Here is a 15,179-nt window from a genome sequence, read left to right on the forward strand (position 1 = left end):
GAACTTTATTAAACTACTTTTTTATTCACCACAGAGGCATTGGGATGTGGTGGCTTCCTTTGCGTTGAGCTAAAAAAAAAAAAAAAAAAAAAAAAAATACTGCAAACAGAACTTTTTTTAGTGCACCATAGCAGCATTGTGGTGTGAACTGTCACCCTTGGAAACCAGGCATTTTGCTTTGTCTAAGCGTGGTGGGTGTGCTGGAAATGGCTCACAGCATAGCCCCAAAGCATCTGATGTGAATGGACCCTTAGGGAATTGTTAGAGGTACTCTCATGGTAATTTATAAATAAAATCTGGTCCAGAAAAGCATATTAAAATGTCCGGAAATGTTATAGAAATGCAGCACCCTCTTGTATGCAACTAGCATAGGTACATTTATTTTGTGACTCGTGGTAGTTGTGCGAGTCTGTAATTGGGTCGGGTTACTCTAGATCAGGCCAGAGCACTCTACAGGGCAGGTCTCTGGTACCTCCCCCTGGTTCTAGAAGCTTCTGGAAGTTAGTGGGCGGAGGCCAGGAGGTCCCAGCCTGCATACTTTAGGGAATCTGGCCAATCCCCAGGCAGAAGGGCCTGGTAGGGTGGCTGGATCAGCCCTTAAATATCGTGGAGCCTGGCCAGCAGGGGAGTCAGGTGGAAGCTGTGTTGTGTGGCCTGGGAGGGGACCCCGGTTTGAGGGGGCTCTGCCTCCAGGCTAGGAGCTGAGAAAGGAAGTAGTATTGAGGGATCTCCACTATCCCATGGTCTCAGTTGGGAGATATCCTGGCTTGTGGAGAAGGACCTGTGCAGTAGGAGGCCTGAACAGTTGTCTCTCGAGGGCAGCAGTATTTCCAGGGGCAGTGTGAGAACTTCTTAACTGCCCAGGACAGAACAGGTTAACTTTGCTGAATATAATATCGAGCAAGCTGTGACCCAATCTCTTGTCCTGGGATGTTTCACTAAGTGGCCAGGTGGGCTGGTATTTTCAAAAGAAGGGGACAGAGAGCTCCTGCAAGTTGGGATTCTGCTACAATTCTACACCCGTAAGGGGGAATTACTTTGCCAAGCTCATAGAGACTGTTGCTGCTTCAAAGATAATACAGTCAAGTGTATGTCATTTTGCTCGATCACATAGAGAAGGAAGTTGTCCTCACCATTGTTCTTTGAGTTAAGTGGGGCATCCCATTATCTCTATACTGTATCCAAGTTATTTTCCCCCAATAAAACAACAAAACCAAGTTCTGGGTTATTTCCTTGTCTCTGAATAAAAAGTGGAAAATGCGTGTTGCCTAGCTGTGCAGTCTATAGGGGGACCCAAAAACTCAGCGGCCCCTTAAGGGATAGTGCTACATAAATCTCAATTTTTCGTAAGGATCTCAATCTGTTCCTCCACAAAGACAGCTGATTGCAGGCTTGTGACAGAGCACATCCACCACCACCCTCGTATGTAGTGAGCATGCCTGTTGGGTGCGCCTGTGTCACACTGGTGACGCTCTACTGTCAGTACAACTATCCCGGCTATGTTTTTTTCTTTCACAAGAACTGGAGCCAACAAGCCCCCTCCCTATGCACACATCATGGTGGCATCTGTCTCAGGGAAGTGACTGGTGCCCAAGGCAAGCACTGTCAATATGACTACATAATTGTCTCCTTGGTATATGTATGATCAGTCAGCAGCAGTGGAAGGCGGTGCGCTACTGACCATGCTACCTCGGTAAAAGGACAACCTAGGAAGACAGAATAAAGTGCATTACGCAACTTATAAACCAAACATGTTGCGATTTCTGAAATTTTCAATCAGCTGTTGATTAAAAAAACAGAGTTACATAGAAAATCTGGGCCACTTGTGGTTTCCAGTTGCAAGTAACCAAAGGACTGAAATTGGGGTGAAGAGGCTCAATTTGATTACAGTGGTGTAATTGCACTCTGCTGTTTGCTCAGAACCAGAAAATCATTGACAAGGTGGGTGGCACACTGTTGGGGAGAATTTAACACCATTTAATCATTCTGTTGACAGAAAAACAGGGTGTTCTGGTATGCATTATGTGAGCATTATTATAGTGCGAGGCCCTGCAATGGTGAGAATTTAGAAAAATTTGTGTAAAAAAAGGACACTGGATTCTCAAAGGTGAAATTTGAGAGGCTCTGACATGTTTATAGTGAACAGAGAAAGCTGTGCTATATGTTTTCTCTGGATTTGGTAATTCCAAATCGGGACCAGGAGCTTGATGGTTCCATCCCACCCAATATAATTACTTTAATAAGGCAAGGGTGAAGAGGACACAGCGAATACAGAGGCTTTTTGCAGTTTTTATACCAGAACACCTGGTGATCGGGGGTCACCGGGTGCTCTAAAAGAAATGAAACCAGATCTGCCCAATAGTTAGCATAAGTAACATTTTATAACTTCATTCTCTCCATGGGTTTATTTTTGGAATTCCAGGATGAAAAGCAAAAACCTATGAATGGTATATCCCTTCATGCTGTATATGTTCTTGTGCCAACTATCTGCACATCTGTAAATAAGAGACCTACCTCACAGTAGTACTGAAAGGCTTGTGTTTTGTCACCCTCTGTATCATACAACTCGCCAAGTTTAGCCAGTGCTTGTGAATCCGTAGGAACTATACTAATAAGCTGCATTAGCCATTCTATTGCCTGATTAGGATCCTCAAGTAATTCATACCTACACATGCAAAGTTAAGGAAAAATAAACATCAGGAGAACACAGTATAAGACAACTTCATTTTAAAAAGAGGCCCTGTGTGTCAGATCCCTTGTAGCATGAAAAACTATTTTACATAAGTGGATCTACCCAGAACCCCCCCACCATTTCTTTGTTAATAGACAAACTCTTACGTTTTCTGCATGGAATGGGTGGAGGCCTCCCTACATAAGTAGTCACGGGTCCAAAAATTCTTTGATATCTGGGAACCTTTCATTCAAACCTTGCCAACTGATACCCAATAATCGATAGTACACTTTTTTTCAATAAACCCAATGGTTTCAAACCAGACTGTTAACCAATGACCCTCCAATTGATATCCTACCCTCCAGTAAGGTCTCCCCTCTTTCCATCAACTGCTAGTTGTTAGGCTGAACGCCATCCATCTTCTTGTCTTAATGTCCAGCTCTTGATGCAGCACTGATGCCTGGTTCTAAAACTATACTGACAAACTGTATGCTGTCAATTTTTAAATTGTTTTACTGGCCAAATGGCTGGCCATTTTCATTTATTAACCTAATTTCTGCATCAAGAGAAAAAAAAAAAAAAGAGAGGCCTTATGTATGAAAAATAAAACTAAAGAGAAAAAAAAAAAAAAGAGTAGTGGTTCCAGATATCACAGGTATACACAAATGGTAGGTTTGTCTTGCTTGCATTTGGGATTACACTGATTCATCAACACTGCTTAACAGAAATACAGTGCATGTAGAGAACAAGCAATACATCAGTAGTATAAAGAGGAAGAAGATGGTGGTATCCAGAGACTGATCAATGTAATGAGGAGGCAACAGTAAGAAACCAATGACTGATTCTCTAATACTGATAATACCTTTTTAAAATTGTTTTTATCTTTTTTTAAATTTTGGAAACAGTGGGGGGGGGAAGGGTTACAATTTTTTTCAGGTTTTTATGCTGTCTAGGTTCCGTATGAAAAGTTTTCTGCTAATTTTCCAGCAGTTATTATTATTATTATTATTATTATACAGGATTTATATAGCGCCGACAGTTTACGCAGCGCTTTACAACATTAGGGCAGACAATACAAGTACAATACAATTCAATACAGGAGGAATCAGAGGGCCCTGCTCGTTAGAGCTTACAATCTAGGAGGGAGGGTCAAGTTATACAAAAGGGTAATAGCTGTGGGGGATGAGCTAATAGAGAAAATAGTGCAGTTATTAGATGGAGGCAGGATAGGCTTCTCTGAAGAGGAAAGTTTTCAGGGATCGCCTAAAAGTGGATAAATTTGGAGACAGTCTGACAGATTGGGGTAGGGAATTCCAGAGGATGGGCGAGGCTCGGGAGATGTCCCGGAGGCGGATATGGGAGGAGGTGATGAGGGAGCTAGAGAGCAGGAGGTCTTGGGAGGAACGGAGATGGCGATTAGGTTGGTATTTTGAGACTAGGTTAGTGATGTAGCTGGGGGAAGAGTTGTGGATGGCTTTGTAACTTATTGTTAGTATTTTGAATTTAATTCGTTGGGCGAGTGGCAGCCAATGGAGGGATTGGCAGAGAGGGGTAGCAGACACTGAGCGGTTTGTAAGGTGGATAAGTCTGGCAGCAGCATTCATGATAGACTGCAGGGGGGATAGTCTGTTTAAAGGTAAGCCAATGAGGAGTGAGTTGCAGTAGTCAAGGCGAGAGATAACCAGGGAGTGAATCAGGAGCTTTGTGGTTTCATTGGTTAGAAAGGGACGTAGTTTAGAGATGTTGCGGAGGTTGAGGCGGCAAGCTTTGGAAAGTGATTGGATGTGGGGCTGAAAGGAGAGTTCAGAATCCAGGATAACACCTAGCACCCTGACATGTGGGGAGGGGTGGATGGTTGTGCCATTGCTCTTGACAGAAAAGTCAAGGGAAGAGGCACGTGGGGGAGGAAATATTATAAGCTCAGTTTTGGACAAGTTGAGTTTGAGGAAGTGGTGTGACATCCATACAGATATGTCGGTTAGTAAGTTAGTGATACGTGAAGAGACTGATGGAGTGAGTTGAGGGGTGGAGAGATAGATTTGCGTGTCATCATCATAGAAATGATATTGAAAGCCGTGAGAGGTTATCAGCTGACCCAGGGAAGAGGTGTAGATTGAAAATAAAAGAGGTCCGAGAACAGAACCTTGGGGGACCCCGACAGAGAAGGGAAGAGGAGTGGAGGAAGTAGAATTGTAAGTGACACTGAAGGTGCGTTGGGATAGGTAGGATGAGAGCCACTGAAGAGCACAGTCACGGAGACCGAGGGAGTAAAGTTTTTTGAGGAGGAGGGGGTGGTCAACCGTGTCAAAGGCAGCTGAAAGATCCAGAAGTAGGAGTACAGAATAGTGTCCGTTGGTTTTTGCAGTTAGTAGGTCATTTGTGAGTTTTAAAAGAGCAGTTTCTGTGGAGTGTTGAGGGCGGAATCCAGATTGAAGGGGATCAAGAAGGTTGTTTTTAATGAGGTGGTCACTCAGTTGGTTGTAAACCAGGCGTTCAAGGAGTTTAGAGGAAAAGGGGAGCAAGGAGATAGGGCGTAGGTTGTTAAGATTGGTAGGGTCCAAGGACGGCTTTTTGAGTATGGGGGTGACCAGTGCATGTTTTAGAGCGTCGGGGAAGATGCCAGAGGTGAGGGAGAGATTGAAGATGTGGGTTAGAGAGTGTAGGATAGGGTCATAAATACAAAAAATGTTGTCATGAAAAGTTTTTTTTTGTGTGCTTTTCAAATAATGAAACGAAAAAAAAAGTATCTGATAAAAAAAAAAAAACAAAAAAAAAAAACGGATCCTTTTTGGTGACAGGGACAAGAAGCATGGGTGCTGCTAAACCCAGGCACCTCCAAACAGGAAAAAAGACAATTAAAAAGAATGACAGCTTCCGTTTACAGACTTTTCCTCTTCTGCTGCAGATACTTACCTTACACATTCCTCCATCATTCCAATCACCTGCCAGATCCCTTGAAATTAAACAGTACTTTTGGGAATGGGGGTACACGTGAGCCACTCACATAGAGCACTGTTGAGTAGGTTCAGAGGGAAAGGGTAGAAGCTCTGTGTTAGGTCTGACACAGACCCACAGAGACCTTACATAGGGCTCTGGCAGGAAGGGCTACAAGGTGGGCATGTATCTGCTGAATATGCCAAAAAAATGGATGAAAAAGGACATCTGCACCTAGCTGCAGGGTTTTCCTGCTGCAATCTACTGTACATTGCCCTCACCATCAAGCTTTGCACATCTTCCTTTTATGGCAAACTCAGCTAACCAGAAAAAAAACAGGACCATACATTTGTTCCTGCACTAGGGAAGCCAATGGCAGGGGAGCCAAGAAATGTTATTGTTAATATTTGCTGGACCAAGGAAGTGGTGCCCCATTGGGGTCCTACCACCTTTGGGCCCCATGACAGCCATGTGAGCTGCTATGGCTATTTTTACACCCCTGTATTATTGTGCCAATCCATTACAAATAAGCCAACTATCCTATGTGGGTGTTCAACAGCTATTAGCAGAGAAGTGTAATTGTACTAATACAAACTGTAAAGTGCCTATGCAAGCAACAGATTCACTCCCCTCAGAAGTAGCATATACCTTTCCATTACCCCCTGCTTGCTCTGTTTAGGTGCAGGGAGAAGAAGCTGACCTGTGTAAACTAGGAGTCCCTCAAGTCATATCTTACACAGGGCTAGGAAGGGACTCTCCCTGGAACTCAATAGTTGGCTCAGAATTTCTCCCAAAATGACTAGGTATTTTCTTTGCTTCTGAAAGCTGAATGAAGCATTGGAAGAGTGAAGAAGTGAATATGTGCTGCTGGGAAGAGGTGATCGAAGCAAATCTAATGTTCTGTCCTGCAAAGACAAAGTGCAGATTTGCTTTAAGATAAATGTTATAAAAGTAACTCATACGTGCTCGCCCTGTAAAGCACAATTCCCCTTAACACACTCAGTTTTATTGAAGGATACAGGCTTGCTATCTGACTAAGAACCGGCGAGCTGTTTCGGAGGATTGCATGCAGCTTATGGAAACAATCCAGAGCTTCCTCGAGGCGATTTATTTTCTTGTACGTCAAACCTGGAAAAAAATACCAGTACAAGTTATTTTTTTATATGGAAGGTTAATACACAAAAATAATATTTAATATGTTAAATACAGATAGACAATAAGGCAGTTTAAATACCTACAAAGTCCTACATCACAAAATAAAAGGAAGCTAATCCCACTGAGCATTTTTGTATTATCACATCAGGATCTTTATGGGCACCTTACACCTTTTAGAAAGTTAAAAAGTGCTGCACTATACATGTACATTAATATACAGTGGATTATTCAGACAGTGACATATATTGATAAGCCAAAAAGTGTATCATACAATCCTATCTAGATTGGACCACTCACTTACTGTATGTACAGTGGGGACGGAAAGTATTCAGACCCCTATAAATTTTTCACTCTTTGTTATATTGCAGCGATTTGCTAAAATCATTTAAGTTCATTTTTTTTCCTCATTAATGTACACACAGCACCCCATATTGACAGAAATACACAGAATTTTTTACATTTTTGCAGATTTATTAAAAAAGAAAAACTGAAATATCACATGGTCCTAAGTATTCAGACCCTTTGCTGTGACACTCATATATTTAACTCAGGTGCTGTCCATTTCTTCTGATCATCCTTGAGATGGTTCTACACCTTCATTTGAGTCCAGCTGTGTTTGATTATACTGATTGGACTTGATTAGGAAAGCCACACACCTGTCTATATAAGACCTTACAGCTCACAGTGCATGTCAGAGCAAATGAGAATCATGAGGTCAAATGAACTGCCTGAGGAGCTCAGAGACAGAATTGTGGCAAGGCACAGATCTGGCCAAGGTTACAAAAAAATTCTGCAGCACTTAAGGTTCCTAAGAGCACAGTGGCCTCCATAATCCTTAAATGGAAGACGTTTGGGATGACCAGAACCCTTCCTAGAGCTGGCCGTCCGGCCAAACTGAGCTATCGGGGGAGAAGAGCCTTGGTGAGAGAGGTAAAGAAGAACCCAAAGATCACTGTGGCTGAGCTCCAGAGATGCAGTTGGGAGATGGGAGAAAGTTGTAGAAAGTCAACTATCACTGCAGCCCTCCACCAGTCGGGGCGTTATGGCAGAGTGGCCCGACGGAAGCCTCTCCTCAGTGCAAGACACATGAAAGCCCGCATGGAGTTTGCTTAAAAACACCTAAAAGACTCCAAGATGGTGAGAAATAAGATTATCTGGTCTGATGAGACCAAGATAGAACTTTTTGGCCTTAATTCTAAGCGGTATGTGTGGAGAAAACCAGGCACTGCTCATCACCTGTCCAATACAGTCCCCACAGTGAAGCATGGTGGTGGCAGCTTCATGCTGTGGGGGTGTTTTTCAGCTGCAGGGACAGGACGACTGGTAGCAATCGAGGGAAAGATGAATGCGGCCAAGTACAGGGATATCCTGGATGAGAACCTTCTCCAGAGTGCTCAGGACCTCAGACTGGGCCGAAGGTTTACCTTCCAACAAGACAATGACCCTAAGCACACAGCTAAAATAACGAAGGAGTGGCTTCACAACAACTCCGTGACTGTTCTTGAATGGCCCGGCCAGAGCCCTGACTTAAAGCCAATTGAGCATCTCTGGAGAGACCTAAAAATGGCTGTCCACCAACGTTTACCATCCATCCTGACAGAACTGGAGAGGATCTGCAGGGAGGAATGGCAGAGGATCGCCAAATCCTGGTGTGAAAAACTTGTTGCATCTTTCCCAAAAAGACTCATGGCTGTATTAGATCAAAAGGGTGCTTCTACTAAATACTGAGCAAGGGGTCTGAATACTTAGGACCATGTGATATTTCAGTTTTTCTTTTTTAATAAACCTGCAAAAATTTCAACAGTTCTGTGTTTTTCTGTCAATATGGGGTGCTGTGTGTACATTAATGAGGAAAAAAAAATGAACTTAGATGATTTTAGCAAATGGCTGCAATATAACAAAGAGTGAAAAATTTAAGGGGGTCTGAATACTTTCCGTCCCCACTGTATATCAAATATAGTCCATACGTGATACCAGAGAGCAAAAAGGAGAGGCGGACGTGCCTGGTCACATGAGCGCCACTGTATTCTCACGAGAATACGGCAGTGCCACTGACTTGTACATGGGATTCTAGCACTGGGACAAAGGCTGGACTGGCAGGGAGGAAGGTGCATGCCGTTAGACCAACTAATCGATAATGATTTTCATTATCGATTACATCGATTAATCGTTTCAGCCCTAATAAAAAGCCCAAAGTGTATCAAACTTCCATATTGATAGAAGAAAGCCTTTATATTCCAAAGATCACCACGATGTGTAAGTCGTCACCAGTATATAGGTTCAAATGAGCTTACTGGATAGTGTGGACTCAAATGTTATTAACATAAAGTCAGATGGGCATCAGGAGACCAAGCTCTCCCAAACTTTAAAACTGTGTAGCAGATCCAGCATCCGTTCCCATCAGTCACGGTAAACTTCTCACTCAGTAGGTCAATTGTCATCTTTGAATCTCCACATAGTGTAAAACCTATTTTATTGAATTTATTAAAAGAATATTGCACTTACATCCAACAGGAAGAAAACAGGCATATCATCATAAAATCCAATAATCATAGTAATCGGACGCAGTTGTTAGATGAACATCAACTAGACATGTTCCGTCTGATAAGACATCATCTGGAGAATGACTATCCCATCTTTCACTGCGTTTATGTAGTAGCATCTATTAAAATCATTAATCAATAATTGTCTTCTATCAGTGACACTTTCTACCTCAGATATTATTTCCAAGATGGTGCTCGGAGTGGGTGCCAAGCCTCGGTTTGATTTGTGTACCTGAGCATGTGCCACTCCAAGCCTCAATCCCATAACCGATCGAGATTCGTTAGGGCAGCGCATGTGACCTTCCTTCACCAACACCAACTACAGGAGGAGCTTGACATATATATGGAGATGCTTAAAATGACCTACTAATATTAAACCAATGAATTTATGAACGTGGAGTGGGAAATTAATTATTTTATTAATACCTCCTAATTGTTTAATACATCTTTCTTTTTGTTATTTTAGGAATCTATCAATGGGAAGTATTTAGTCAACTCCATTATAACACATTATGATATTAACTCATTATAATTATAGGTAGACATGGAGTGTTTTATTACATATAGTTCCATGTTCCATAAGGATAGATATAATGAAAAAAACATTTTTTATGATTTGGGCAAAGTTTTAAATTCATTGGTTTAACATTAGTAGGTCATTTTAAGCATCTCCATATATATGCAAATCTTTATTAAAATAAAATCCAACATTTCATTCAATAAGTGGGTGTCTCCACTGCGGAAGTGGTTTGTTTGTAGCACTGTGAGACACAGCCGTGATCAATGGGAGGCTGTGAACACATGGGAGTTACTTCCGGGTTCATTACACTCTGTCAAGCTCCTCCTGTAGTTGAAGGAAAGTCACATGCGCTGCCCTAACGAATCTCAATCCGTCATAGCACATGCTCAGTTACACATATCAAACCAAGGCTTGAAACCCACTCCGAGCACCATCTTGGAAATGATTTACAAGGTAGGAAGTGTCACTGATAGAAGACAATTAGTGATTAATGATTTTAATAGATACAACTAAATAAACGCAGTGAAAGATGGAATAGTCATTCTCCAGATGGTGTCTTATCAGACGAAACATGTCGAGCTGATGTTCATCGAACAACTGCGTCCGATTACTATGATTATTGGACTTTATGATGATATGCCTGTTTTTTCTATCTGTTGGATGTAAGTGCAATATTCTTTTAATAAATTCGATAAAAATGGTTTTACACTATGTGGAGATTAATTTTGCTTCTATGACAATTGACCTACTGAGTGAGAAGTTTACCGTGACTGATGTGGGAACGGATGCTGGATCTGCTACACAGTTTTAAAGTTTGGGAAAGCTTAGTCTACTGATGCCCATCTGACTCTATGTTAATAACATTTGAGTCCACACTATCCAGTAAGCGCATTTGAACCTATATACTGGTGACGACTTACACACTGTGGTGATCTTTGTAATATAAAGACTTTCTACTATCAATGTGGAAGTTAGATACACTTTGGGCTTTTTAGATTTATGAACATTTTTCTTTTTGGTGTCTCATTCGGACTATATTTTATATACATACGTGAATGGTCCCATCTGTATGATACACTATTTGGCTGATCAATATATGTCACTTTCTGAATTATTCACTGTACATTAATGTACATGTATAGCGCAGCACTTTTTCACTTCCTATAATCATGCACGTTTGTCAAATTGTGCTGTTTGCAGCTGTTTAATCCATAGGTCTATAGCGCAGTATACTATTGTAATTTATTACCTTACACCTTTTGCAGACATGCCTGGTTACCTGGCCAACAGATCTTGGGAAAAATCTATTAAACCCTATAAAATTTGCTGGATTTTCCTGTCAATTCCACTACTGTTCACCCATTAGGCTTGGGGGATGTACATGCTCAGGCGACACAGATGTGGATTTCTGTGAAATTGTTGGGTAGCTGACACATGGTTCAGTAATCCAAAGTCTGATGTCTATAACCTTTAAAACTAAGTGACGTTTCTAAGCACATCTTGTATCTAAAGTTGTGACTTTACATACTGCAAATACAAAGACATTTAGAAGGGACAGGTGCTGAGGTTTAGACAGGGTGGGAGGGGATCTGTGCCCTTCCTCCCTAAAAGTTCTACCAGAATAGAACCCACTGTAGTCACTATTCAAGGGTTCAAGCATTTGCAGGTGTCACAGCTGCTTGAATACAGTAGCTGACAAAGGATATTTTTCCATCCACACTGTTTAGCGTGTATGGAGGAATCTTTTAAAACTGAAGAATGAGAGAAATCTATGTGTGAACGGCTAGCCTTAAGGCCCCATTCACACCTGAGTGTTTTGTAGATTGAAGCCTGAAGCTACAAAACGCTGGAGGGGAAAAAAATCAATTATTCTCTATTGAGATGATTCACATCTCCACTCCAAAACGCTTGAAGCCAGAAGCCCCAAAACGTCTGAAGCTCAAACAAGTTCTGGAACTTTTTTTTTTTAGGCAGATTACAGGTGTTTTTTCTGCTTTTTACAATGGTGACCTTTTGACCTGTACAAAATCGCTGCAAAATCGTGCAACTTTCTGCCTGAAAACGCTACGCTCAGGTGTGAATGGGGCCTTAATCTACACACTTTAAAAGGCGTGATAGCTGGAGGAGAACATTTGGTGCCTGACTTATTTTAGCTTATGTTTGACCCATGTCATTATCACTCTCCCAATAAGGGGGGGGGGCAGCTGGTGAACCTGTCAAAGTGAAAAGCTGAGTGTGCCACCTCAGGTTCTGAAGGTCTTGAGAGAGCCCTTTGCTTTTACTCAGCATGAGATGTTTCTTGTGGGACAGCTTGGTAATGGGACACCTTTTTATAGGCCATCAGTTGAGACTGAACCAGCTGATATTAATATGCACTGACACGGGGCAGGATTGCTTCTAATTACTGATAGATTTCAGTTTGTGTCCATGCCTTTTTTGCACCTCCCTTTCTTCATGTGTTCAATACTTTTTTCCTGTGTCATTCCATTTTATTACACATAACCTAATTTCGGAACTTTTTTGATTTGGTCTTTGTGTATGTAAGGATTGCATGGGTTGTTAGCGACAGGTAGTGAAGATTTCATGTCAACAGCAACTTTAGAAATATATTTACCTAGAAAAATGGTGACAAGTTCAATACTTATTTTACCCGTTGTATACATATTAGTAATATATATATACAGTTGTGCTCATAAGTTTACATACCCTGGCAGATATTATGATTTCTTGGCCATTTTTCAGAGAATATGAATGATAACACAAAAACATTTCTTTCACTCGTGGTTAGTGTTTGGCTGAAGCCAATTATTATCAATTAACAGTGTTTACTCTTTTTAAATTATAATCACAACAGAAACTACCCAATTGACCCTGATCAAAAGTTTACATACCCTGGTGATTTTGGCCTGATAACATGCACACAAGGGGTTTGAATGGCTATTAAAGGTAACCATCCTCACCTGTGATCTGTTTGCTTGTAATTAGTGTGTGTATAAAAGGTCAATGAGTTTCTGGACTCTTGACAGACCCTTGCATCTTTCATCCAGTGCTGCACTGATCTTTCTGGATTCTGAGTCATGGGGAAAGCAAAAGAATTGTCAAAGCATCTGCGGGAAAAGGTAGTTGAACTGTATAAAACAGGAAAGGGATATAAAAAGATATCCAAGGAATTGAGAATGCCAATCAGCAGTGTTCAAACTCTAATCAAGAAGTGTAAAATAAGGGGTTCTGTTGAAACCAAACCACGGTCAGGTAGACCAACTAGAATTTCAGCCACAACTGGCAGGAACATTTTTCGAGATGCAAAGAAAAACCCACAAATAACTTCAGGTGAAATACAGGACTCTCTGAAAACATGTGGTGTGGCTGTTTCAAGATGCACAATAAGGAGGCACTTGAAGAAAGATGGGCTGCAGAAAGCCATTACTACTCAAATGCCACAAAGTATCCCGCTTACAATACGCCAAACAGCACAGAGACAAGCCTCAAACCTTCTGGCACAAAGTCATTTGGAGTGATGAGACCAAAATCAAGCTTTTTGGCCACAACCATAAACGCTTCATTGGGAGAGGAGTCAACAAGCCCTATGATGAAAGGTACACCATTCCTACTGTGAAACTCGGAGGTGGATCACTGATATTTGTAAGGGGATGTGTAAGCTAAAAAGGCAGAGGAAATTTGGTCAAAATTGATGGCAAGATAAATGCAGTATGTTATCAAAAAATACTGGAGGAACATTTACATTCATCAGCCAGGAAGCTGCGCATGGGACGTGCTTGGAAATTCCAACATGACAATGATCCAAAACACAAGGCCAATTTGTCCTGTCAATGGCTACAGCAGAATAAAGTGAAGGTTCTGGAGTGGCCATCTCAGTCTCCTGACCTCAATATCATTGAGCCACTCTGGGGAGATCTCAAAATGTGCAGTTCATGCAAGACAGCCCAAGAATTTACAGGAACTAGAAGCTTTTTGCCAAGAGGAATGGGCAGCTTTACCATCTGAGAAGATAAAGAGCCTCATCCACAAACACCACAAAAGACTTCAAGCTGTCATTGATGTTAAAGGGGGCAATACACGGTATTAAGAACTGGGGTACGTAAATTTGGGTAGTTTCTGTTGTGATTATTATTTAAAAAGAGTAAACACAGTTGATTGATAATAAATGGCTTCAGCCAAAAACTAACCATGAGTGAAAGAAAAGTTTTTGTGTTATCATTCATATTCCCTCTGAAAAATGGCCAAAAAAATCATAAATTCTGCCAGGGTATGTAAACATATGAGCACACAACTGTGTATATATATATATATATATATATATATATATATATATATACACACACATATACACACACACATACATATACACATCTTCTACATATTAGTAAGAGCACACAGGCACAAAGTTAAAAAAAAAAAAAAAAAAGGTAAGTCGGGTCAAACAATTCTCAGTCCCCTCACCAAGGTTATATAGAGCTTCTGTGCAGGATGAGTCAGTGCGCAAAGCTTCTTTGTAATATTCCACTGCTTTTTCATATTCTCCAGTTATAAACATAGCATTTCCTTTATTGGTTAGTGCTAATGGATTGTAGCGGTCTGAGGCCACTGCTAAATCTGCATACAGGTCTGCCTGGGTGTGCTCATTTTCCTGCAGGGAATGGAAATAGCAGTCAGTACCATTAAAAAGGGAAAAGGAAGGTGTGATGTAAAACAAGCAGAAAATGTAGAAAGCATTTTTTTTTTTTTTTATGAGTCAGTGGACTTGTACTGTGAGAAGGAGAATGGAAGACCTAAGCTCTTTGGGTCCAGAACACTTATTTTATCCTTCAAGCGTTTGTAAAGGTGTTTTTTTTTTTTTTTTAAAATAACAAACATGTTATACTTACCTTCACTGTGCAGCTCGTTCTGCACAGAGTGGCCCCGAACCTCGTCTTCTGGGGTCCCTCGGCGACTGTTTCAGCTCCTCCCCGCAAGCATTCACCACCTTAATGCGAGCTCCCTCGCACGGTGGTGAGTGCTTGCGGGCGCGCTCCCGTGATACAGCCGGCGGCTATAGCCGCTCGCTGTATCACTCGGCCCCGCCCCCCGGCGCGCCGCGTCATCGGATGTGATTGACAGCAGCGCGAGCCAATGGCTGCGCTGCTTTCAATCCATCCACTGCAGCCAATCAGCGGCCAGGGTGAGCGGAGGAACAGATGTCGGGAACGCGAAGCTGACTTTCGAGGCGTCAGGTAAGTAAAACGGGGGGGCTGGGGGCGGCGGTTCTGTCAGAAGTTTTTTCACCTTAATGCATAGAATGCATTAAGGTGAAAAAATTTTTACCTTTACAACCCCTTTCAGCATATCATTGCTTAAA

General features: G+C 41.7%; 1 protein-coding gene across 4 annotated transcripts in view; it reads right to left on the bottom strand.

The window, feature by feature from the left end:
• IFT88 (intraflagellar transport 88) overlaps positions 1-15,179 on the bottom strand; it is a 142,042-nt gene that overhangs the window by 49,682 nt on the left and 77,181 nt on the right. For all 4 annotated transcript variants that reach the window (XM_073613459.1, XM_073613457.1, XM_073613458.1 and 1 more), the window contains exons 17-19: positions 14,285-14,471; positions 6,625-6,733; positions 2,515-2,665 (exon numbers count right to left, since the gene is read on the bottom strand). In XM_073613459.1, the coding sequence (XP_073469560.1) occupies positions 2,515-2,665; positions 6,625-6,733; positions 14,285-14,471 (447 nt within the window). The remainder of the gene's footprint in view (positions 1-2,514; positions 2,666-6,624; positions 6,734-14,284; positions 14,472-15,179) is intronic.

This window comes from Aquarana catesbeiana, linkage group LG02 (assembly GCF_042186555.1).
Source record: "Aquarana catesbeiana isolate 2022-GZ linkage group LG02, ASM4218655v1, whole genome shotgun sequence".
NCBI classification, from domain to species: Eukaryota; Metazoa; Chordata; class Amphibia; order Anura; family Ranidae; genus Aquarana; species Aquarana catesbeiana.